This window comes from Rattus norvegicus, chromosome 13 (assembly GCF_021556685.1).
Source record: "Rattus norvegicus strain SHRSP/BbbUtx chromosome 13, alternate assembly SHRSP_T2T, whole genome shotgun sequence".
NCBI lineage: Eukaryota > Metazoa > Chordata > Mammalia > Rodentia > Muridae > Rattus > Rattus norvegicus.
The window spans coordinates 49,728,098-49,753,811 of record NC_141546.1 but is presented as its reverse complement, the minus strand read 5'-3'; the positions used below and the strand labels follow the sequence as shown (position 1 = coordinate 49,753,811).

Genomic DNA, 25,714 nt, shown 5'->3' with positions numbered 1-25,714 from the left:
GGAGCTGTTGGCTCAACTTAGGAATGACAGTCATTGATCTCCAGCTGTTGGACAGGTGTTGCCTTGCACTGTGGTGTAGGTCCCATGAGGAGCACTACTGGCATGACCCTCTGGCTAATACAAGCATAAAACCTGTCTAAACTCTACTCACCATTTTGAAAAATTCAGTGTAGGCACATTTTCATGGACTGACACAGCCAAACTCTGGGTACAAGTGAACAACACTACAACCTTTCAGACATGCCTACTTCCTGTCTGGTCTTCTGTGTACCTGGGTGTAGGGCCCTAACAGAAAAGCAGACAACTAGCTGCCTCCCCTCTTTACCCCTCCCCCCCCCACACACACACACACACTTCCAAGAAGTGAAATTTCTGGAGTTGATCCAGAAAGTTCCTCTGGCCAAGTTTCTCTTTGCAAGGGGCTTTCCAAAAGCTGAAGAGTTGAGTGCATTGTTGGGCCCTAACTGAACCTTTCAAAAGCTAAGTCCACAAAATGTCCATACCCTGAGAAGGGGTGGAGAGCAAACAGGGTGAGACCTTTAGTCATTTGGTTCCTTTATAATCGATACTATAAAGTAAACTGACCTTTTCTACTAGGCCTTGCTGGGATTATTCTGGCCCAATCCAGTCCTGGCTCTGGGATGTGGCAGGACCCCAACAGACAGACGAGGAAAGCAGAGTTCAGTTCTAAATTGCTTTATTGATCAGATGATAAATCAGCTTCAACAGCCCATGCCTACAGCCCTTGCAGCAAATAGCTGTACACAGCCTTGTCCCTTCTGTCCCCGTCTCCATCCCCAGGAGCATTAAGGCCCAGCTCTTCCCCTCCCTCCCTCTGCTCCTGACCTTGGGGCCTGGAAGGGATGGGCAAGGGAGCGAAGGTTTACTAGAGAAAGGTGGGGTGAACGAAGGGTCTGGGTTGGAGAGGAGGACTGGGGTTCGGAGGACCCTCAGGAGTGGCTAGAACACAGCTCTACCCTGGGCTATGCTGCAACAGAAGCTGTCCATCCCAGCCACCAGACCCAAGCTTAGAACCAGAACTGACCACTCTAAGATCTGGACCACTGATCCATGTCAATGCTTGTTCAAGGTATTCATTAGGCTCTCCCTTGCCCATGGAACAGGGAACTTGAGGTCAGGCAACCTCTAGATTTTGGGGTCCTCTGACCTGCGTTCTTCTTCATCCCTAAGTGAAAAGTTATTATTTCCACATTCAAAGGCAAGAGGTCAGAGAACAAGCTCCTTCTGATGACCCCACAATCCTATCCGCACCTCTCTGCCTCTCACGGGGACTTCCCAGACTGAGAGGCACCAAGAAGCTCAGCATCCTACCCAGAGAGAGACTCTGGGATACAATAAACCACAGCCTTCCCTAGCGCAGGTCTTCCGCCTTGCTCTTTTGGGCTCCAAAGATGTGGGGTCAGGTGTCCTGGCCAGTAGAGAGTGTCCTGGCCACAGAGGTCTGTAGGGGTAAGGTGTGGGGAGAGGGACCTGGTATCTGGGAAGGGGTGACTAGACAGATGTCTCCTAAAGATAAGGGTATCGAATGCCAGGCAGGAGGAAGCCCTTAGTGGGGAAGGAACTCAGGCAGACCCCTAAGCCAAAGAACACCCAAGTCCAAGGCATTAGTGATGTGCAGCAGGGCTGAGTGAGAGAGAGGATCTTGGAGGTGTCCATGGCTTCCAGGAACGGACTGCTTATGAGAGTGCAGGAGTAGGCAGGGTACGCAGGCGGCAGCCTCACTCTGAATGGACCAAGGCGCCAGCTCCTTGTCCAAAGCCAAAACCTTTGGGCCCAAAGTTTTTGGCATAGCATCCTGCAGAGAAGAGAGAAGGCTAAGGATGTATTCCTGTCCCCAGAGTAGCTCCTCCTACCACTCCTTGTGCCCAGTCTCTGGAGGGCAGTCCACCAATGCCCGCCTCCCCGTCTCCATCGTACTCCTGGCCTCCATAGTGAGGAGAACATCTCCCCTTATTTCAATGAGGGAGTACATCGTTTGCTGAAAAGCCCTGGGTATTAAGATCTTAGGCTCCGCCCTTACCCCCTGCCCTACGTTCCATCTGCCTCTGCCCAAGCCTCATTCTCCTTCTCTGGTTTCCCGTTGTGTCGTGAAGAGACCACTCTGGCCCTTGGATTGGAAGGGAGGGGCCGGCTCATTAGCGACAGCATGGTTGCTTGGTCTCCAGAGAGAAGTGGAGCTACCCACCTTTGCAATAGATCTCACCATCCTTGTCTGCCAGGGTGGTCGACTCGAGGCCTTTGCCACATTTGGCACATCGGAAGCAGGACTTATGCCAGGACTAGGTAAGAGAGGAAATGGTTAGCATCACTACCAGAGACTAAGGTACTCCACCCTACCCCACCCCACCATTACATGCCATAGTGGGCAGACATTTTGCAAGTCAGGTAGGAGTGGCAGGGACGCTAGGAGAATGTGACCCAGACGAAAAGGGAGCAGGCCAGGCACCAAGGGCACACTAGTGATGTGTTACCATGAATGTGATGTTACCATGGCTCCCTGCTTAGTGATTCCAGCTGCACCACAGCCCTCCTGGATGGCTGCAACCCCCACAGACTGACAGGCAAGCCTTCTCCAAACCATTTTGCCTATGAAACTGGTACGGCTCTGGATTTATCTTGGCTCTGTCACAGGCTACTAGGATAGCTGCCCTGATGTCCTCCCAGGAGACCTCGCTGATGCAGGATGCAGTGTGGATGTGAGGATTTCATATTAAAATGGCAGATAATCACTGTGAATGGCTGGTGTACAGCCATGCGGAGCAGGCATCTATCACTGTGATTTTCCTGCACCAGCCCAACCTCTGAGGTTCTAGAACGTGGTGCCTCGTTTCAGTTCCTCTCAGAGAGTGGTGTGGCCTTATTTCCTTTGCTTGGCAGCTGCCAGAATTAAATGGCTTCACCAGAGTCAAGTGCTTGCGTGGGGCCAGGCCTGGAGGAAGCCCTGAGTCAAATCTGTATGGTTACTGAAAGGGGAATAGGTCTGTCTGCGGTGCACTGAACTCAACAGAAAGCCACAGAAGGTCCTTTGTGATTCCAAAGGAAGGCAAAGGGCTTCTCAAGAAAGGCAGGACTCAAGTCTATACATGGCAGACACACGTACATGCGTGCATGCACACACACACACACACACACACACACACACACACATACACGGCTACACATCAACAACACAACTCAACAACCAAGTCCCAGCGGCAGCAGCTGAACACGCTGAGGTGATGTGTACGAGGAAGAGGCTGGCCGCATTCATCTGAGACAACAAAACGCCGTGTAAGGTTGGTGAGCTCCTCAGTGTGACCAGCACCCAGGCTGGAGGGCAGGAAAAGCAGCTGGGGCCTTCAGATTTCCTGGTCACTGGACCTCACTCCTCAGCTCCTCATGTGCCCAAGAGACAGCAGCAGGGGGCCGGGATGGGGTGGGCAGACCATCTTAATTATCCTTCAGTGCTTTGTGCAAGCCTCTCTGTAAAGCAGAAGCCACTACCCCTGCACCCAACGCATCCCTCATACTTTCCAGCCACCCCTGAAATAGTGTCTTTGCCAGTTCACCCGACAATGAAAGGCATGCTGTGTTCCCTAAGGCTTCTTAAGGGGGCTTCTTGGTCCCTTTTCCTGCTGAACTCAAAATGCTCTTAGTCCGCTCCTTAGGACAATTATTCTATTCTTTTATGTTATGTTGTTTTATTTTATTGTTTTACAAGGCAGGGTTTCTCTCTGTAGCCTTGGCTGCCCTGGAACTCGCTCCGTAGACCAAGCTGGCCTCCAACTCAGAGATCCATCTCCCGAGTGCTGGGATTAAAGGCGTTTGCCGCCTCTCCTGCCCGGCCTCAGTTCAATCTACCCTAAGCCATGGAAATTGGGACTCCTGGGTAGGCAAAGGGAAAAGATGACTTCTGATATTACTATTTCTTCCTTTTTCCTCCTTTTGGGGGTCTAGTCTGAGATCACAGGCATGTGTGGCCATGACAGGCTCCTGTGTTCATGACATTTAAGGCACGGCAATGCCCACTACACATGTATTTCCTCATATAATCTTAAAAACATTTTGTATGTCAGAGGTGGTCATGGTTTCACTTCATCATAGCTCCACTCCCTTGGCCCACATTACACATGACTGACACTCAGAAAGGCTGCCTGAAAGTGAATGGCAAAACCAAGATTCAAGCAGATTAGGCAGGACCGAGGCAGCTCATCGCTATGGCGGGTTCAACAGCCCTTTCCGGTCTTTGCAAGTATAGAGATGTTTTCAAAGGGGTTAAGTGGCCCACAGTGAAGTCAGCAGTAGTAAGAGACAGGGCTTCAGAACAAGGCAAGCCTGGTTGGGCTTCTGGTTTGCTTCCTAGCTGGAAGATATGAGCAGGTTATGCATCCCTGTGGACTCTCATCTTCTTGATCTGTGGGGCGGGGATAATCTCAGCAGCAATGAAGAGGTCCTGTGATCCAGACTTGGCCCAAGCATCCATTCCCGTTCCACTACTAACCCATTCCTCAAGATCAAAGGGCCTTCGAAGCCATGGGACAAACCAAAAAGAGCTGGCCACAGGCCCCACGCACCATAGGTCCATTGGCTTGCTGTCTGAGCATGACCAAATCACTTGTTCAGCCCAGGCCTCGAGTGAGGATCCAGATGTCCTCTCTGACCACACTGCTTGAGGGTACGTGTTCTGTGATCTGCTGACTCTTAGTCTAAGACTGCAAATCCCCAGGGCTCTCCTGTTCTTTCCCACCAAAGCCTGAATATCAAGGAAATGATCGCTGGGCTGTTTGGACAGTTGGTTGGCCAGGGTGATTTTCCTTGAGCATTGCAGACTGGGAGCTGGGAGGGCCCACCCACTGAAGCTACTATCAGAATAGCATGGGGGTGGGGTAGGCAAAGGAATGATGATGTGGTAAACTCTTCCAGCAGGCTGACAGGACCTTACCCCACAAAGCCTCTGTCCTAAGGGTTGTAGGAGTGTGTTTCTGGCAGAACACATCCCACAAAATAGTCAGTCAGTCAGTGCTCTTAACCACTGGACTATCTGAGAAACCCTCTCAGAAAACCTAGCCGTGTAGTATTGGTGACGCACACCTTTTAATATTAGCACTTGGGGAGGCAGAAGTATGTGGATCTTTATGAGTTTGAGGCCAGCCTGGTTCTAGGACAGCCAGGGTCTCACAGTCTGGGGACGGGGGGGAAGCTGGAGGAAAAAGAAGAGAAGAAAAGAAAAAGGAAGGAAGGAAGGAAGGAAGGAAGGAAGGAAGGAAGGAAACCCAGCCTCGAAATCTTAGTGGGTGGGCCCTTCCATATCCACCTACATTCTTAACCTTAGCAATGCCCTACAAAGGGACCAGAGACAATCTGTGGCACTGGGGATGGTACAGTTCATGGCTTAAATGAGTTCTCTAGGATCTGGGACAAGCAGCCTACAGGAACAGGTCACTTTATCTCTGGAAGGAGGCAAAGTGCAGGGCTCAGGCTGCTGCCCAGATCGGATCTAGAGTCATCCTTCAAACAGCTCTGTAACTCACATTTCAGCAGTGCACCTCCCTCTTTCCTCCCTCATATCCAGAGGAGCCTCACCTTCCCGGCACCGATCACCTTCTCCGCTGCATAGACTGCCTGGCTGCATCGCGGACAGCGCTCAGAGCCGCCGATCTTCTGAGCAAACTTGGATGCATTGGGGTTGGTGGTAGGCCTGTGTCCGGGGGCTCTACACACAAAAGTACATACATGGGGTTGGGGATTTAGCTCAGTGGCCCTGGGTTTGGTCCCCAGCTCCGAAAAAAAGAAAAAAAAAGTACATACATGTGGCAAGTTGACTAAGAGTGCAGGGGTAGAACCCTTTCCTCTCTTGTTGTGGACTGGGCCAAAGCTAAGGCCACCATGGCCTCTGAGATCCCAAAGCTCAAGGATTGGCAACACAGTACAATTTCCTCATCACCTAGTTAAAGCCCCCAGAATCACTTAACACATCGTTTCTAAGAATCCCGCCTCTGCCCCTCACTTCTGTAGATCATCTACCATTAGATTCGTTCCGGGAGAAATCTGCTGACAGAGCATTCCCGTTAGGGCAATGACCTTGGCTGAAATCTGGTGAGTCTTCATCATTCCATTCACTTCCCCATTACAGAGACAATAGCCAGGCTGACAGCCACCCTTTCCCAGCAGCTCAGAGGCAAGAGATGACGGAAGGTTAAGAGTGGGGAGACCCAGTGACACCCTGAGGCATGGCCCAGGAGCCTACTTCCCCTGAGCAGGGGTGAAGGGTAGTGGCGCTGACACTCTCTGAATTTTCAATTATAAAATGAAGAAATTGGACCATAACTCTTAGGGCCCCTTCCAGCTCGGACACTTGTAAAAATCTAGGCTGAGCGCTCCAGGCAGAGGTCACACTTAGTCCTCAGCTGCCCCTGAAGCTCCTCACAGAGACCTACTCCGTGGCTTCCTCTCATCTATTCTTATTTTATTTGCTTATTTTTTATTTGTGTGTGTGTGTGTGTGTGTGTGTGTGTGTGTGTGTGTGTGTGCATGTAAGGTGAACATGCATGCATGCATGTGCTCATATATGTAAAGACCAAAGGTCAACATTTCGTGTCTGCTTTAATTCCTCTCCACCTTATTTTTTTGAGACAGGTCTCTCCCTGAATCTGGAACCTGCCAATTCGGCTAGACCAGCTGACTACCAAGTCCCTGGTATCCTCCTGTCTCCTCAACACTGGGATCATAGGTCCACATTGCCAATACCCAACTTTCCCATTGGATACTTGGGATTAAACTCAGGTCCTCATGTTTATGCGGCAAGGACTTTACAAAGTGATTCCTTTCCCCAGCCTCGTTTGGGGTTTTATTTAGACACTGTCTTTATTTGTAGCTCAGATCTTGAACTCATGATCTTCCAGGTTCAGCCTCCCTAGGATGACAGGCATGGACCACCCTGTACAGCTTTCCCTTTTAAATCAGTGCATTCTCAGACCTTCCACTGTTTAACTAAAGGTCTGTCGCTGGTGTCCGTTTCAGGAACAGGGCAAGAACTTAAGTAAAGGCAGAGAGGATCTTGTACTCACTCCTCATGCTTGATGCCCAGAGACTCCCCCTTGTCCATGCTCAGCGTGCCTGCACCCTGCCCGTAGCCGTAGCCTTTTGGTCCATACTTCTTGCCATAACATGACTTGCAATAGATCTCTTCTCCATGCACTGCCACAGTGGTGCTGTCCAGATTCTTCTTGCAAACCACTGGGGAGGAGACGAGGGACTGGTGAGTCCTGGGATCTCCCAGGAGTGACTCATACAGAAAAGGAGCCCATCAGGGTGACCAATGGGCTGGCTTCCAGGAATATCTGACTCTAGGTCAAGGCCTGGCCTCCAGGAATCTGGGGGTGTTTCCCTCAAACCTCTGTACCCTGGTTCCTATCCAAGTCTCAGTGCGCCCCAAGATTCAGAAGCCACAGCCCAGGCAGACCTAAGCCACAGAACACCAGATGGAGTTTTTCATCCTGCTTTTAATAGAGAGAACTTGTGTCCCAATAGGAGAGGAAACAGGAGGGCAGAAAGGAACAGTGTTTTCCTGCCTCTGGCAGTGGCATAGAAAGAACACATCTGGGGGGTGTTATTACAGCTGGAGCAGGAATGCAGGTGAAGTGATACACCCCGAAAAGAAATGAAAGGCCGATAAGTCCCCAAAACAGTAGGTTTTGAAATGAGATACAAGTCACAGTGATCAGAACTCCATTTGTGGTTTCTAGTGTCAGAAGTTATCAAACCACGGGGAGAACAGGGGACGGGCACAATGGAAGGATGTTCTGAGTCACAGCGTAGGAGAGGCAGGGCTGGAGTGAGCTAGGAAACCTTCAAGCAGTGAACACTGTTCATCTCACAATGAGCTGTGCCAGATATCCAACATACAAGGTCTGTCGAGAGTCTGGAATCAGCTCTCCAGTCCACGTAGGTGGCTGGGACAAACAATTTTGCCTTTCCGGGCTCAGTGTCCTCGTTTATGAGCGTGGGCAATCTCATTGGCCCTAAAAGGTAGTTAGGAAAATCAAGTGAGATCTCAGGCGTAACATGCTTAACTCAATGTCCTGCACACAGAAGGTTCGCAATAAATGTCAGCTACCCCAGTAGCACTGTGTACAGGTAGGAGCATGGGAGTGAGAACATCTACTTCCATCCTGCCTCCTACTTCTCCCAGGGGACTCAACTTAATATCCCCTAGAGACTGGAGTTGAGCCTGCCCAACTGAACAGCATGGGAGAGCACCTCCTTTGAAGGTGGAAGTCTACAGACACCAAGGGAGAGGCCAAGCTTCCTTACAAGTTGCCATTTTTACCTTTAAAGGACCAGCCCTCCCCCAGTTCTCTTTGATCCCCAGGTTGGGGACTTCAGACTAAATAAGGACCCTCTTATCCAGGACTCGAGATCTCTACTTCATTCCAGCACTCTCAGCCACCCAAATATGGAACCTCCCACCACCTCCCCTGGGGCTTGGCTCCAGGGAACACTAAAGCCAGAACAACAGGCCAAGGCTCCGACATTCCCTTCTAGGGAGGGAAGTCAAGAACTAGCCCAGCTGGGAACTGTGGAAACTTAGACCTACTTTGAATCAGGAATTCCAAAATCGAAGGGAAGGCAGAAAACAGAGATCGAGGTTGAGGAAGAAAAGGCCTTTTTTGGCCTGTGTCTCCAGCAGAGGCTGAGGAACACTGGAGACACCCACCAGGGCCAAGCCCATGCCTGTAGATGTCCGCCTCTCCCGTATGCTGGTCGAGACCTCCTGCTCCTTTCTACATTACCTTGGTTTTCTCAGAGGTACCGTCCCACCCATTGTAACCGCACCATAGCCTCCCCCCTTTCCACCCAAGTAAGGATAGTGGGGGTTCACTTGTGGGGTCCCCCAAAACACTTGGCCAAGGGAAAATTTGAATATATCCTTCATTCAAGGAAGACCTAAATAAATGTCTACCAAATCAGGTTAAGCAAAACAAACAAAACAAAAACCCTAGGTCAGTAAAGTGCATTGTTTGGTAACTGTTTTCAGACACTACCTGGCTCTTGGGGAATATGGAAAAGTGGTGCCCACTCACCACACCCGAAGACGGAGAGTGACTGCCTCTGGAAGGAAAACCAAAACCCACAAAAAATGTTCGGGGTCACAGAGTCTTCCAGAAGCAAGACCAAGTCAGATCCCAGATCTGATTTCCAGTCCTGGTTTTCTGCCAGGCTGTGGCTCCTCCAAGAAGTGGAGAGTGAAAACTGACCTTAGGCCTTAGCCTGCGGGTCTCTCCTGTGCTCATGGAGTCTGGGGAACAGCTTAGGGGCCACCGCAGACCAGTTCCATTGGCCACCAGCACAGGGATAAGGCAGACAGGCCTCTCCCGTCTGCAGAAATGGCTGCTCAGCCAAGCTCACCCCAAGAAGGAGGACCTGGTTACAACTCAGGGTTGGACGTGCCACCTCAGGGAAGGTTCCTATAGTCCTGAACTCAAACTGTACCTATCACCTACTTGCTGTCTGGTGGGAAGAAGTCTTTCTCTACTACATTGAAGGGGGCAGAGTGGAGGTGAGGGCAGGCTTTCTGTAGGCTTTTCGCCTCAGGCCCAACCCAGGAAGATGTGGCCTCCCTTATCTTTCCTATTGCATCATTCCAGCTTCCTCATATCTAATCCTAAACCTCCAGGGTGACAAACTGGGTTGAATCTACCACCAAGGATTGGAACTAACAGACCTTTAAGGAACTATCCTAGGCTAACAAAATGGCCCCGACTGCCACCCAGGCCAGAACCTGCTGAACCTTCCTGAGGAAAAACTTTTGAGTCTGTGGGTTACCATGAATTCAAGGCAGGCGTATCAACCAGTTGACTGGAAGGGAGAGTGATGCTCCTCCCAGTCCTGACCAGGTCTAGTGGCCATCATGAATGGTACCTGTCTAAGGTACTAGAGATAAGACAGTGGGGATAGCATCCCAGCAGGCCTGGAGCACAGGACTTCTGCTTAGCCCAGAGCTCTGACCCCTGGAAACCCCACTCCTCCTCTTCCCCCATTTCCCACCCCCTCAGCCTCCTGCCCCACTCCCGCCCCCACCATAGGTCTCCTGCCCTAGAGAGAAACAGCTGCAACCTCTCCTCAGCCTGGTTTTCTGCAATTACTTCTAATCCCTGACACCTCCTCACACCCTGTCCCAGGCCCTACTTCTTCCTTTCTGGGCCGCCCCCTGAATTCCTGACCTCCATCCATGCCTGACCAGAAGCTAGGCCTTCCCATTAGGACTCTAAAAAGGGACACAGCTGGTCCCTTTTAGTCAGTGATTAGGAAACATTTGAGAGCAAAGAGGAGACTTTCAGACCCAGAAGTCCAGACCCCCTTCCCAACTGGCACCAAGCTGTCTTAGTCCCTCTGGGGGTAGATGTGGGGTTGAGGGGAATAAAGGCTTGAAAAGCCCCTACGTGATGAGCTGCTAAGGACTAGCAGCTGCTGTCTACGGCCTCCTTGGCAGGCTGGAAGCCAGCAGAGCTCCACGAAAGCTTGTCATCTCCTCATTTATGACGTGAACCCTGGGACTGGCCAGCCAGGCCTGCTGGGCAGAGAACCCAGCTGACCCGTGCTGGGTGGCGTCAGGCTGGCCTGCTCAGCCACAGGTAGAGATGTGACTGTCAGGCGAATACACAGTGTGCTATCTGGATCCCACTCCACATCAGACCACCCGGGAGCAAAGGAATGCAGAGCTCCTGGCCACTGATCCTGGGTCTCAGATGGGCTGGGACTTCAGCTCCAGTGAGCTCTCCTGAGCTCCCTCTTGCTGTGGTGTGTGTGTGTGTGTGTGTGTGTGTGTGTCAATGACTCTGTGTATTTACTGAACACTCACACTACTTTGTGCTTCTTTTGTTTTATAAACTCTTTTCACTTCAGCTCTCACAGTAACCCTACGCAGTATTGAACTTGTCCATCATCACACGGACAATAGTAAATTATAATCCCAGCTCCGATCAGATTGGCTCTGAAGACTGAGGCTCAATCGAGGCATCCTACTGCCTGCCATAGGGCCTACCTTTCCAGAAAAGCCAGCGGCTACGCCAGACTTCTGCTCTGGCCACAAAGAGCGTATCATTTAAGAATTGAGAGAGGCTTCTCCAAGGACACATCACCTAATCCAGGAACCAGCCACAGCAGCATCAGAGAGGTCCGGTTCCTGGGCTAAGCAGACCTTACCCGGTTGCTCTGTGCCCTGTGCATGGTTTCCTATACTATCGAGGTGCTAGAGCGGCTCACACTGGATCACTGCAGATAGCCATGAACTTGGAACTCCTCCTTCCGGCTAAGGTGGGTGAGCGGGATGAGAACCCTGAGGCCCCTGTGCCCTGGACAAGGGGCTGTGAGAGATTTAATCTCCTTTCTCTCTGACCCTCCACACAGGGTCGAGGCCTCTTACCTAGCCAGGGGTAACTAACTGGAAGGCTGGTGAGACTGGGTTGAAAGTGTCTCTCAGAAATGATAGGAGAGGGGTTGGGGATTTGGCTCAGTGGTAGAGCGCTTGCGTAGGAAGCGCAAGGCCCTGGGTTCGGTCCCCAGCTCCGAAAAAAAGAAAAAGAAAAAAAAAAAAAAAAGAAAAAAAGAAATGATAGGAGAGTGGCAGGAACAAAGGGAGAGTGGAAAGTTTTCCTGAGTGAGCCTTTCCAGTTTGGCTCCCAGCCCTGCCTCCACCCCCACCCCAACACACACCCCAGCACCCTCCCCCCCACCAGCTCGGGCCAGTTCACCCCTCAGAAAACAGCTTCTGAAGGGAACAAAGAGGCCCTTAAGTGTTTTCCTCCCCAGCTGTGCTTCAGCCAAATGTCAAGCTGTTTACATCCCCAGGGAGCAGTTCCCTGGGGTGTCGACAGGGCAAGCTTGTGGGGGCAGGCCTGTCCAGGTCCCCTGGCAGCAACAGCAGGCCTGGGCAGTACTCACTGCACAGGAAGCAGGATTTGTGGAAGCTGTTGCCCTCGCACTGGACCTCCTCAGCAAAGTAGACTGTCTTCTGGCACACCCCGCATTTCTTGCCTCCTCCCCAGTTTGGCATTCTGGGAAAAAAATAAAACAACATAAAAATGAGAATGATGTTTACACACAAGGAGATGAAAACACACACTGCCACAGCAGGGAGGTCTCGCAGGGGATGGCCAGATATGGCAGGTTACTTCTGACTTGTTCTTTTTAACTTTTTATTTTATTATGTAGAAGTACACTGTAGCTGTCCTCAGACACACCAGAAGAGGGCATCAGATCCCACTACAGATGGTTGTGAGCCACCATGTGTTAAGAATGGTTCTTTTTTTTTTTTTGGTTCTTTTTTTCCGGAGCTGGGGACCGAACCCAGGGCCTTGCGCTTCCTAGGCAAGCGCTCTACCACTGAGCTAAATCCCCAACCCCAAGAATGGTTCTTAAGACCATTCTCCAGCTGCTGCTGGCAAGTTTGTGTATGCACGCATGCATGCGTGCATGTGTATGTGTATGTATGTGTATGAGCATATGTGTGTGTGTGATGTGTGTGTGTGTATGTATGTGTGTGTGGCGTGTGTGTATGTGTGTGATGTGTCTGTATGTATGTGTATGTGTATGTATGTATGTGTGTGTGAGCATATGTGTGTGTGATGTCTGTATGTATGTGTATGTGTATGTATGTATGTGTGTGTGTGAGCATATGTGTGTGTGATGTGTGTATGTATGTGTGTGTGTGATGTGTGTGTGTGTGTGCGCACGCGTATGTGTGGGGGTCCTCCCTCTCCTACTTCATCCTATTTGCTGGGGAGCTGCTGGGAACTGGCCCTATGTTCCACACCTATATGAAAAGATCATAAGATACAAGGCTTGCAAACAGTATCCAGGCGCAGCGTAAGTGAGCTAACTGGGCCAGGTGTCACCACGGCACATCACAGCGAATGGCTCCAAAGGGGGCAGCCCAAACAGGGTCTGTCGCTCTTAAAGCAGCGCAAAGTTCACAAGTAAGCAACACTCGTATTGTCAATGGAGGGACATATGGGTAGAAGAAAAGTAACCCAGAAGATGGAGGGCAGGGCCATCACAATCCACTGGCCCAGAGTCATCACCGAGAAAGGAACAGGGAAAGGTAGGATCTGCTGGGAGAACGCCAAAGTACAAGTGCAGAATGAGTTTATGGTCCCAGCCAGCACACATGATCCAGGTATATTATTTACAAACTATAAGCCTAGACAGGGCAGGTTTGTAGCAATCCTAACTTAATCCCGCACCATCACGTCCCCTGTTACGTGTTTCTCCTGGCCACGTGCTCATGGGCCATCTCCACTCATGGCAGCGTCTTCTGGCTCCACCTTTTACTGCCTGACCCACCGACCCTCCTTTATAACATTCTTTGAACCACACACACAGGCATCACACATCCTCTGGTATATTAGGCGGCAGGGAAGGGTTAACTCCTGCCTGTGATGCCAACACTGAAAGGCTGAGACACACCTGAGACCAGTCTGAGCTACATAATGAAAGAACATGTCTTAAAATCCAAAACAAGCCAGGTATGGTAGAAGAGCCTATACCCACCTCCCCCAACCCTACCCTTCCACCTCCCACCCCCACAACCCTCCACCCCTCAACCTCCTCTCTAGGCCTGACAGCCTAGGGCTGGGATTGAAGGAAGGCATTGGCCGAGCCTAGGACTCTCGCTTTAACCAGCACTCCAAGTGCCAGATAGTTCAGTCTGGTTTTGATCCCGCCTCTCACTCGAGAGATGACCCTGGACAAGGGACTTGGACTTTCCAGACCTTCATTTCTGCATCTTGAAAATGGAAAAGAAAGTAAGAGTTCTTCATAGGTAATTTCCAGTGACTAGAGGAAGTATGGGATGTCAAAGGTCTGGCATACCATGAGTGTTCAAAATTATAAAACACAAGCCAGCAACTGTAGGGGACAGACAGCTGATCTCACGTGCCAGTGGCATGGGACTTCGAGGATGCTGGATGTCCTTATGTGGATGACCTGCTTCTTCCCTCTCCCCACCAAAAATAAAGCACTGAAGGAGCAATGACCCTCCAAGCTCCTCCAACAGAAGCCTATGAAAGGAAGATAAGCTCTTGAAGGCTCAATCGATGGAGGATATAAGATGGGTCTGAAGGAGGTTGAGGACAGTGAGTAGACACAGGGTGTTAGGGAAGGAAACAAATGGGAGATGCAAGAGTCTGTTGTTCAAGAGCCAAAGGAGTCTAATGAGAAAGTGCCCCCAAATCTGTGTCATGGAGTCCCCACGCCCTGCATAGCACCCGACACACAGGTAAATGAATGGGTATCCAAAGGGCAGTGGGGGAATGGGTGGCTTTAAAAGCTCAGATGAGTCCAGGTCAGATGTATCTCTCTGCAGCACCTGGGACCTAGAAATGGGACCCAGTAAACCTTGTGCAGGCTGAGAAGTCGGCCTAAGTGGTGGTGATGCTGGTTCCTGGATTACTGAGGCCAAACACCACCACATCAAAAGGCACAAAGTACTGTCGGAGCAGGAGAGATACATGTTCATCCCCTCATCCTGAAAGCTGGGGTTCCATCTAGACCCAGTCTCCTCCATTCTTACCTATCTATTGCTACTTCCATGCAGACTCCCATATATCTGCAGCCCTGCTTTTCTTCTTAGTTCAACCCTAGCTAATTTCCAATGAGCTTCTCTAGGAGCACTCACCCACAATACCTCCATTTGCAGATGAGCCAGCTAGACTCATACCCAATTTTTCCCGATTTCTCCATCACTACCCTCTATGTTTGTAAAAGAACAAAGATGGGGGCTCTTCACTCTTCCCTAGTTGTGTCCTGCTCTGCTCTCCTTTCCTTACTCACTCACACCCAAGGCTGTATACCATGCATGCCCTTAAGGTTCTACGGCCCTCAAGCACCTTACCCCGCTCCTCTTCCCAGCCCTTCCACTTGCCTGGTTGACTCACCTTCACCCAGCAAGCATGGCCACCCCTAGAAGAATATGTCTACTACATATATTAGTCTCATTTTTAGCCATGACATGTGACCTGGGCCTAACCTAGTTATGTATGGTTGGTTATGTGTAAGAGTATAGAATAGGAATTCCTGGGAGCTCTGGAAGAAACAAGTTACCCTGTCTTCTAAGAGACCTTCCTTGGAGCAAGTGCTCTCCACCCCTACCCTAAGCAAGGAGACAGGAACAAGGGGCAGTCAGCCCAAAATAGAACTGAAAGAGTTCTATTAAGTAAACGGAGTCTCCAGTCTCGGTTGATGCCATTGAACAACCAGCTTAAGCCAAATCGATAGCTCAGTGTGCTTCTTCATGCTGGTTACACAAGCAACAACCTCTCTTTATTTACTGTTAGTCACTTACTTGACAGTCACATAAGTGGTGTACACAGCGACGGTCCTGACACACCCTAATCATTCCCCAGGCAGCTGCTCCCAGCTTTCTCATACAGCATCCCTCCATAGCCCCCAGAAACCAGGGATGTCCTGCCACCATACATCAGAACTCTGCCCTGGGTCTTGCAGACCTCAGCTTGCTTGACCTCAGCTGGTTTGTCTTACTTACCCACAGACCTGAAGCTGTCAATTTAGTCTCTGTTCAACCCTGAGTGCCCAGCCCAACATGAAAGAAGCCTCAGACCATGCCTTCCTGAAGAGCTAGCTAGGAGGATGCAGATGAGGCTGGCCGCATCACTTCCTACAGAAGAACTGGAGAGACCATTGCTGGCTCTCCACACACACTTTCCCTCAGTCTAGGACTGACCTTAGCTCCACGGGCCCACACCTCCTGAGGTGTAGCTTCCTCTACCTGTCCATGACCTCTCCGCCTCCTCAGATAACCTTGGGGCCAGCCTCCATCCCAGCCTCTCATGACCCCTTCAACCTCTTTCTGTCCTGAGGACCCAGGGCTTAGCCCTACTTGTTGAACACAAAGACTCGAGGCCACAAGCCCATGTAAGAGGAAGAGCAATTCAGCAAGAAAAGCAAACACATCACCATCTAATTGTCAGCCATCCCTGCTCCTTCCTTGCTCTGGGAACCCAGGTTCTGAATCAGAGGATAGTTCATGCAGCTGTCCTCTGAGGGTAGGGAAGAGATAGATGTCCAGTTTGCAGATAAAGAGTACCAAGTCCAGAGAGGTTGGGCAACCAGTTCATAGCACCACAGCTGTAGGAGGCAGAACTGGATTCTAAGAAAGATCCAAACGTTTCTGCCCTCCTGTGACCCCAGTCATCAGGCTAAGGACAGAGCGAGTTCAAGGGCTGCTGCCCGGGGTGGGTATGCAGTTCATCAAGATGGATTTTCCTCTTGGACCTTCTCCTTCTTGTGCAACCCCCTAAAGCAATAGGGGACAGGCTCATGTCCCTAGGGACACCCGCTAAGGGAGTCACAGTCCCTTCGCCACGTGGTGGGAAGCCGGTCCAAGCAGTGTTTTGTTCAGACACAAAGCCCTTCTCCCGCTGGGGGAGACCCACAGCTCCATACAGGCCTCTCCTTGTTCTCCCTGGCCCGATGTCAGGGGCTCATATCCAGCAGGGCTCCAGGGAATCAGGAACATAGCCGCTGGAGGGGGGTCAGGGAGGATGGGTGAAACCCAAGGACCTGCCAGTGTAGGGGGTCTAATCAGGATGTCTCTTGTCTGGGCCATTCCTTGAGATGGGAGTCTGGCTGGAACCCCAGAGGTTCCGAGAGGGAAAGCAGAAACACTGCCAGAGCCAGGACGCTTGCTCTGTTCTCTCTGGCTAGATGACGACCCTTCAGGAGTCAGTGTGCAGACATCCCAGCTGGAGAGGTCTGGGGCCATCTCCTTCCAGAGTGAGGTGATGCCTCTCCTCATCCCACCTCCTCCTTTCTGCCCCTTCTTGCCAACAGCCAAACTCCGCCTGTGGGGAAGTTAGATTGCCTTAAAAGGAAGGCTGCTCTTAGTCAGCCAGAGGCCTGGATTAGAGGGATGGTGGTTCATTCTCAATTGCCTTCCTGGTTCTGAGGTACAGAAGACCTAGGGGAGGCTGTGCCCAGTGCTTACTGAAATTGGAGCTGGGGTTAAACAGTGCAGTGCACTTCTTCCTAGACTGTGGCACTTCTCAACTTCATCCCTAAAACAGAACGCTCCCCATGTTGGGACGCCTAAATTAGAACTGACAAATGGGACTGCACTGTAGAGGCCATGCCTCCAGTTGCCACCTACAGCCTAGCTCAGTCAGATGTGGGGACAGATGCCTGACCACTTTCCTTCCTGACTGATCTATGTCTGGAAGGAGACTTAGCATGCTAAGTAGGGGCCGAGGATCTCCTAACCCACCTGTTAGCTAAGCTAATGAGTCTATGACAAGCTGTTTCCTTAGAGTCTAGTTCTCCAGTACCCCCTGGTCACTTGCAGGGGCCTGGATCTTTCTTCAGAGTATCTGGTATGTGGCCCTAGATGAGCAAATCATTGCTGTCGGGCTAAGGAGCACAAGCATATAACCACTTGGGGAGGAGAGGCAGGAGGATCACCACTGAGACTAGGAAGGACATCCTAGTGCTTCACAAGACTGTCTGAAAATAACAACAAGGACTCACTTCTGTCTTCTATGGCTGCATTATCCACAGAGGGTTCATTCAGAGTCCTGTTCCCCTTGGGACTTGCTGACTTTGTTCTGTTTGTCCTAGTTAACTGTCTTGATAATCTCAAAAGAGAAGAAAATCTGAATTTTCTGTCAAATGGCTGGGTACATCCCATCAGCTGTTTACTTGAAATGTCAAGATCCTCAGGGCTAGGCAGAGGCTGGAAGGCAATGGCTGCCCTCTCCGGACAGACTAACTCAAGCCTGCTGCTCAGCCTATTCGGCTGAAGCCTAGCTCTACAGAGGCTCAATTTGAAAAGGGTGCAAGACCTTTATAGCAGTAGAGGATGGGGTGGGCATGGTGTGGACATAGGGCACGGACTCTTACACTCATCCTAAGTCTAACAGAGGTGATGGGTTCAGATGGTCATGTTTCAGGTCAAAAGAATCATCTATCTGGGTTCTAAGCCTGCCAGCCACCTATGCCCAAGAAGGGCCTGCCTGGTCAAACACCTGACAAGCCACCTCACATCTCTCTCTAGTGGAAAAACACCATCTCTCCCACTCCATAATCCCTGTTCCCTCGGGTGAAAGAGGGTTTGACCAGCTCAGGGCTTAAGTCCCCACCTTCTTGGTCTGGTAGAGACCTGTTAGGTATTTATCTGGGTAGAAATGAGCTGCTAGAAGTTCCCTGAGCTCTCTGGAACCTGCCAGGTAGACAAGAGTGTTGTCACCCTTTCCAACCCTGCGGCTGTCTCTTCCCCGCCCCCAAACCCAGAGCGGAGCCAGGAGAGAGGGAAGGTGGCGCCAGTTCAGAGCCCATGGAGCCTGCATCTTAGGTGTGACACCTGAGTGCCTAAGGGACAGACCTACCCTGAAGAAAGGTCCCTGGTAGAAAGGGGCACCCCCAAAATGAGCTCTGTTTCAGCTTTACAGGTCCCCCAAAAGTGACTTCATTAGTCCTTTGTATGTGGTCCCCCTCTGAGAAGTCAGTCAGACCTCACCCAGCTGTCATTATTCTAGGTCCCATGTCTCCCAAGCCTTGACTGAAACCGAGATCTTGTTCTCCCGCCTCACCAGGACCCTCACTCCCCAGCCCCAGCTCTCTATCTACCCTCGGAGTTCAGAAATCTGATTACCATGTGTGCGGATGGAAACAGGGCCCATGACTAGACGCAGATTCTACTGCTGGGCTGCATCCAGCCCCAGACTTCCTTAAGTATTTCTAAACGAGTGCAAGAAACCTTATAATTAAGTTATGATCAAATTGAATCTGCTCTTTGCCTGGAATGACGTTTGAGAGCAGAACCAGTTGTTTGTGCCCTGTGTTGAACAGAAAGGTCTGAATGATTCTGATTAATTTTAAAAAAGGGGGGGGGGGGAACCAAAGGATTGCTCACAGCTGACATCTCAGAGAGATCCGGCCCACGTACCCCCCACATGAAGAACACCCAGCCCCGGGGGTGAGGACCTTCCTGACAGCTGGGCTGCATTCCAGCTCTGGGCTTTCTATTTAGTCCTAAGACTCACTCTCTATGGATAACAGTGGCAACGCCAGAGTCTGGAAACACAAGCTGCCTGGTATTTAAACACTTTACCATACATGGGAATTACTCTACACTGACGTCAGGCAAATTCCTGGGAAGCTGCGTAGTCCACGCCATGTCATTACCACAGACGATCCTGACAACTGGAAACAGTAGGTGAGGCTCCTCTCAGGCCTCAAGCTGCTACCTCTCATCCCTCAAGCGACAGCTCCCACAGGAAGCCCCCCAGTCTAGCCGTCTCCTTTCCAGGATTTTGTTTTTTCCTTTCCTAAAAACATGACTCCAAAACGCAGACACAGATCAGGTGGGGTGAAAGCGTGTCTGGGAAGTGACTTGTGGAACTCCCCGGACCCTCAGCCACGCAGCAGACTGGTAACCTGGAGGTCAGGCAATCTAACCGTGAAGCCTTCCATGCTAAAGCCATGCTTTTAAATACCAGTCGCCTCAGAGTGGGCTTCAGGAATGACTCCATTTCCTTAGGTCACCTGGAATGCGGAAGTGTGGAGGAGCAAAGAAAAACTGCAGGCTGTAGGAGCAGACTAGAGTTTGAAAAGCAGCTCCTCGGGGACCAGCTGCGATCCTGAGCTGTTCCTTAACACTGCCGAGCATTTCCATCTGTAGCAGCTGCCAACACCAGCCCCTTCCTCATAACGGACAGCACAGGGAAGGCTTTAGGTCCAGCTGGCACACAGCAAGCACAGAGGACACTTGCTTCCGATAGTATCTTTAAGAAAGACCATTGAAACCAGTCTGGTGCCTCTAAGCATTTGCCTGCTTAATGCCAAACAGCTGAATGGTGTGGAGCTTTTTATCACTAACATTTCTTCCCAACTTGCTTTCTCTGTCAGGAGACCCACAGTGAATAAAAACTTGCAAACCCTAAAGTCATGGAAAAACTAGTTGGTAATTGTTTACGACTGCACATACATTCATTCAGCATTTGATTGTTGACTGGTTGTTGTTGTTGTTGTTTTAGGTATTAGCCCAGGCTAGCCTCCAACTTGTGATCCTCCACCATCTTCTCCCAAGTGCCAGGGTTAGACACGTGCCACCACAGCCAGCTTCAGTCACCCAACGTTGGTTTACCATCGATCAAGCTCAAACATGACCCTCTCAGCCTGCAACTCTGACCCAGTAAGGACTGACTGGTTCTAGAGTCTGTGAGTTACAAAAGAAAGCAGCTGAACCAAGAAGGCCAGTGCCTGGGAAGGCCAGAGGCAGCTTGCTCGCATTTTCTCAGCAGGTAGTCACAGAGCTGGAGACCCTGCCCTTCAGATTCTCTCCAACAACCTCCCAAATCCCTCAGCATCTGAGCCTTGGGGGACAGTCTCCTCTCTACCTCCTCAGGCCAACACCACACCCTCTGCAGGATAAACTTCCTTCCCGGACTGACTGTCCCGCCCCGGATATCCTTGCCAAGGCAAAGGGTCTGTATGCAGTGCCAAGTTGGATTCTCCAAGATGCCTAGGCAGAGCTCAGACCAGTCTCTCCTCAACACAGTGGCCTGGCTTCCTAAGCAAAGGCCTGGGGAGAGGATCAGAAGTCAGGGAGGACGTTTTAGGGTCCAGTCCTGAAGCCCAATCTAGCTCAGAGATAACAGAGTGCTAACAAGTCCAGTCCACTGAGCTACTGCAAAAAGAAAGCAGGACGCCAGTGTGTGTGTGTGTGTGTGTGTGTGTGTGTGTGTGTGTGTGTGTGTGTGTGAGAGAGAGAGAGAGAGAGAGAGAGAGAGAGAGAGAGAGAGAGAGAGATGCTCCAAGTACTGGCCCAGAAGAAAACTGAGCCGTTGAGGTCATCTGGTTATTAAGTGTCAAATCTGAGTTGAAACTCAGTCTGCTTGCCTTTCAGAAACCCTGTCTCCAAAATTCCAGAGTAGGTCTCATGATAAATGTTCCACCAAAGGCAAATGGACCGCTTGCATGCAGTGATGGTGTCCCAGTGCAGTGCCCTCTGGGGAGGGCCTGCCCATTCATTCACCTCAGGAAGCAAGAAGTGGGTGGCATGGTCCTGACATCAAGTAATTGCTCAGAGTCTAGAGCCTTGCTCTGACCAATCGCAACAGTGCAGGAGCAGAAGCATGCAGAGTAGACCCAGACCTGGGCCACCCGGATGGAACACCTGTCAGATAACAGCTTGTTGGGTGACACTGCAACTAGCAGAAATAATGTGCTCTCTCAGGTCCTTTCTGCTCCCCAGCTTTCAAGAATCGGCCCCTGTTGTCTCTTTGAGATCTCAGTAGTCTCTCACCTAGCACCAAGACTTTAGTGCGGAGGTGAAATGAATCCGCTTCCATCTGGTTCTCTGGGGGGGGGGGGGGGGAGAAAACTCAGACCTGCGCTCTGGGGCTACCAAGCCAGATGCATCCCCCTCCCACTCGCGGGCACTTTTTCTCTCAGGAACAGAGGGAGAGGGAAGGGGTGGCACGGATGTCCTCATCCCTCAGCCTTACAATGAGTGTCAGTGGCCCACAGAATCGCTGATTGTTCTGCAAGACCTGCAGGCGGTGGGGGTTGGGGGTGGGGAGGAGCAGGGTCACCCTGGGTCTAGAGCACGCGAAAGTCAGCTGCCCTGGAAGCCCCGGGATGGGGAGGGACCCAGCGTTTTCAGGAAAGGGAAGCACTGGCGGGCTAACTATGGCCACTTCTCACCACCTCCCTCCTGGGATCACTTTTCCTACAAACTTTTTCTTACAAGTGACGGGGCTACGACAGGACCGGAAAAACCAATAGGCGCAGGGTGCGTCCCAGGTGCTCGGGCAGTTGCGGGGACCCGAGGCGGGCTACTCGGGGCGCGCACTCACCTGGCAGCTGCTAGGAGGCGCACGGGCGACAGCACTCCGGGAAGCGGTGGCTGGCTGCGCCGTACTGCGCGCCGTTTTGTTTCCCCCCTCCGGAAGGCGTTTCCCGCGCCACGCCAACCAGTAGGCTTTGCACACTGCACCACAACAGGGCTGATGTCACGGAGAAGCTGTCCCTCCCCCACCCAAAACCCAGAACCGGGAGCCCGGGCGTGGCCCTGCCCCAACTGTGGCTTCTCTGAGCACCCTGTGGAGATCTGGGGAGGGGGGCAATCTTTACGTGGGGGGTAAGGGCTGGCTTAAGAGTTCCTGGTCTGTCACGTGGGACAGGCGAGACCTAGTTGTGAAATCAGACTAGAGATAAATTTGGGCCCCCTATAGGGAAGAGAGCGAGGGTCCTTAAATTTTTGAGGTCTGATGTCACAATATTGAGGGGACTGACTTGCACTCCAGAGTAAAACAAGCAAGGTTCTACTTCCTGTGACTGACTTCTGCCAGACAGCTGACATCAGGTTCATCAGTAAAAGGGATATGTGCCACCAGGATGTGATGGGGATGAGAGCCTATAAGACCTGGGAGCCCTTAGCCTCGCTGCCCTCCACCTGGCGCTCCTGTCCTTCTGCTTTCCCCATGTCCCTGCTACCCACAACAGATCATTCCCCCACTCCTAAGTGGACCTTCCTCTGGGCTAACCTACAGAATGACAGACACAGGCTCAGGCCACCGAAAACTGTCTCTGCGGTGGTTACCAAAACTTGTTATGGGGCCCAACTGCTCTCAGTCTGCAGAGCTGCCCGTCCAGAAACCCAGTCCTAGAAGTGAACTGCTGCTCCTGGGCCTAATACGTGTCAGGATTTAAAAGATTTAAAAGAAAAGGTCCATTTTCACTATGGGTACAAACAGCTCCAAGCAAGAAGCACGACGATTCCCTTAGGACTGAACTAAATGAGGACTATGCAAGGAAAACTATGCTCTCCGTAACCGGGGATTCGGGTTGGTGTGGTAGAGCCTCAAAGGAGGCCCTCTTCTATCTTATAGGATAATTGTTGTTATTCGTTGTGTTTTGTAACATTTTTGTGTTTGAGATAGAGGCTCACTGGGTAGCCCTGGCTAGCCTGGAACTCACTATATAGACCAGGATGGCCTTGAACTCAGAGATTTCCCTGAGTTCTATCTTAGGAAGATTTCTGCTTCCTAAGTGCTATGATTAAAGTCCCAGTTCCTAGCATCCTTACTACGGATGAGTTCTAAGGTCAAAGGGCCTCGAAGACTGCCATCCTCACTGCAGGTTGATTCACACTATTCTCACCAAGTGCAGGGAAATAAGTCACACTGTGATTTCAGCATGGCTTCACAAGCTGTTATGGATATGCCTGGTGGGACCTTTCTAACGCGTCCTGGCCATCTACACTTTTCGCGGAGGAAATGGCCTCTTGTGTCCACCGGGGACAGTCACATTTGTGTTCTGCCGCCTCGAAAGCATCTCTAGGTATAGCTTGCTATATCTTTCGCTCTGTGTCAGGGGTCAGGTGCTCGTGGGCTTCACTGAAAGCCCTGGGGCCTGATTCCGTGGCTTTAGACTTGTAAGGCCAGCGCTTCTGGAAGCTGAGACAAGGACACAAACTCAAGACCTGCCTGAGTTACAGTTATTGAAAGGCCGGGCTGTGTACTTAGCGAGGCCTTGACTCAAAACAGAAAGGACCAGGGAGATGGCTCAGCGAGCGAAGGAGTTTGCTGAGCAAAACTCATAGTAGAAGGAATGAGCCAGCTCCCAGAAGTTGCCCTCTGACCTCCACTCACACGGCTGGCTCATGAATGCCTACCTATCCCCAACTGCAAACACCACCCAGAGAGAGGGGGGGTAGGGGTAGGGAGAGGAAGGGAGAGGGAGAGGGGGAGGGAGAGAGAGAGAGAGAGAGAGAGAGAGAGAGAGAGAGAGAGAGAGACTCAAATTCAAAATAAAAAGTAGAAGAGAACCGTGGGCATAGCGCAGTGGTAGAACCCACACCTAGTACTGTACAAGGCCCTGGCTTCTGGCTTCATTCCCCGGTGTCATAAACAAAGAGAGACTAGTCAGGGATGGGAGAGCAGCTCTATTGAATCTACTCTCTTCCAGAAATAAAGTTAAGCATCTCATGATTCAGACGATGAGACATTTATCTGGGCTCTTTTTTCTTTCTTTCTCCCATAAGTCACATCGACCGTTGAACCTGACCCATCGTTTACGAGAGACCCACTGTTCCATGTAAAGTTGGCTGTCAACGAAGTCAAGAGTTACCTGGGATGAGGGAACCCAACTCAAGAAACCCTTCCCTCAGGCTGGCCTGTGAGGATGGATGTCTTCGGAGTTTTCTGCCTTGCTAATTGTTGATTGATCGGGAAGGCCTAACCCACCGAGGGCAGTCCAGCTGTATTTACAAAGATAGCAGGGCCAGGCGTGGTGGTGCCACGCCTTTAAACACAGCAGAGGAGGGTGGGTCTCTGAGGTGGAGGCTAACCTGGTCTATAGAATGAATTCTGGGACAGCCAGGGCTACAAAGAGAAACCCTGTCTTAAAAATCAGGGTTGGGGATTTAGCTCAGCGGTAGAGCGCTTGCCTAGCAAGCACAAGGCACTGGGTTTGGTCCTCAGCTCTGAAAAAAAAAAAAAAACAGTAATTTATTTATTTTTTATTTATTATTTATTAATAAAGTTAGCTGAGCATGAGCACAACATCAAGCAGCATTTTTCCGTGGTTTTTGCTCAATTCCCGCCCTGTCTTCCCTCTGTGGTAGAACGTTCCCTGGGAATATAAGCTAAATAAACCTTTTCTTCCTCAAGTTGCTTTTGATCATGATGTTTATCATAGCAACAAGAACAACAATAAACCCAAGTAGGACTCTCTCCAAACCCAGGGTGTCTGTAAGCACTCACCCAGCATTTGCAGAAGGCATAGCTTCCCCTATCTGATGTATTCAAGACTAAGAGGAGAAACCAGGAGGATTCTGGGTCTTTCTTATACTTGGACAGGTGTATTAATTTAAGGAACTAGAGTCAGCTTTAGAGACCGTGGGCTCCAGGCCCAGTTGTCACTCCTACGGCTGGGGTTCCCCTGAAGCATCAGTATTCAATATCCAGGAGAGACAAGCGTTGGATTTCTGCCCAAGACTACAAGAGAGCAAACGCCTGCATTTCCTTCTTTGGTCTGGGTTTGTCCTCAGTGGCTTTGCCGATAGATTTCCCTGAGGGAGAATACCAATCTGTTCTGTGAAATGTTCTTAGCTGAGCCAGGGGAAGGAAACCAGAAACGGCTGCCGAACCTGTCTTTCTTTCAGTGAATCTTCGTTTGTTTGTTTGTTTTTTGTTTTTGTTTTTTGTTTTTTGTTTGTTTGTTTGTTTTGCGACAGGGTTTCTCTGTGTAACACAGCCCTGGCTGTCCCGGAACTCAGTTTGTAGACCAGGCTGGCCTGGAACTCACAGAGATCTGCCCGCCTCTGCTTGCTAAGTGCTGGGATTTAAATTGTGTGACACCACACCCCGTCCTCAGTGCATCTGAAAGCAACTCGACAATAGAATGGTGTTCAGTGTGTCATGGTCAACATGCTTATCCACGCAAAGGCTGTGTCTGCATACACAGCTGAGGAACACAACCATGTAGGCAGTGGGATGGAGGTAAAGGAAGCCAGACATGCCCTTCCTTTTCTCCTGTTTTCTTCAGCACCTCATACATTTGTTTATATTGATCTCTTGCACACTGCCATCGTGTGGGCTTGGACTGAGCCCCCTAGCAGATAAGGAACACCTTGGGAATGAGTTGAGTCAAAGATAATGTCGGCGTACAAGCCCTGCAAACAAGCACAAGCTTC

The 25,714-nt window shown here is 50.8% G+C and overlaps 1 protein-coding gene across 1 annotated transcript; it reads right to left on the bottom strand.

Moving 5' to 3' along the window:
• Positions 1–680: 680 nt before the first annotated feature.
• Csrp1 (cysteine and glycine-rich protein 1) lies at positions 681–21,910 on the bottom strand. Its single transcript, NM_017148.2, is given in 6 exon segments — positions 681–1,816; positions 2,207–2,300; positions 5,584–5,713; positions 7,068–7,236; positions 11,944–12,056; positions 21,873–21,910. Coding segments are annotated over 5 exon segments (582 nt in total). The 5' UTR covers position 12,056; positions 21,873–21,910; the 3' UTR covers positions 681–1,739.
• Positions 21,911–25,714: the final 3,804 nt, after the last annotated feature.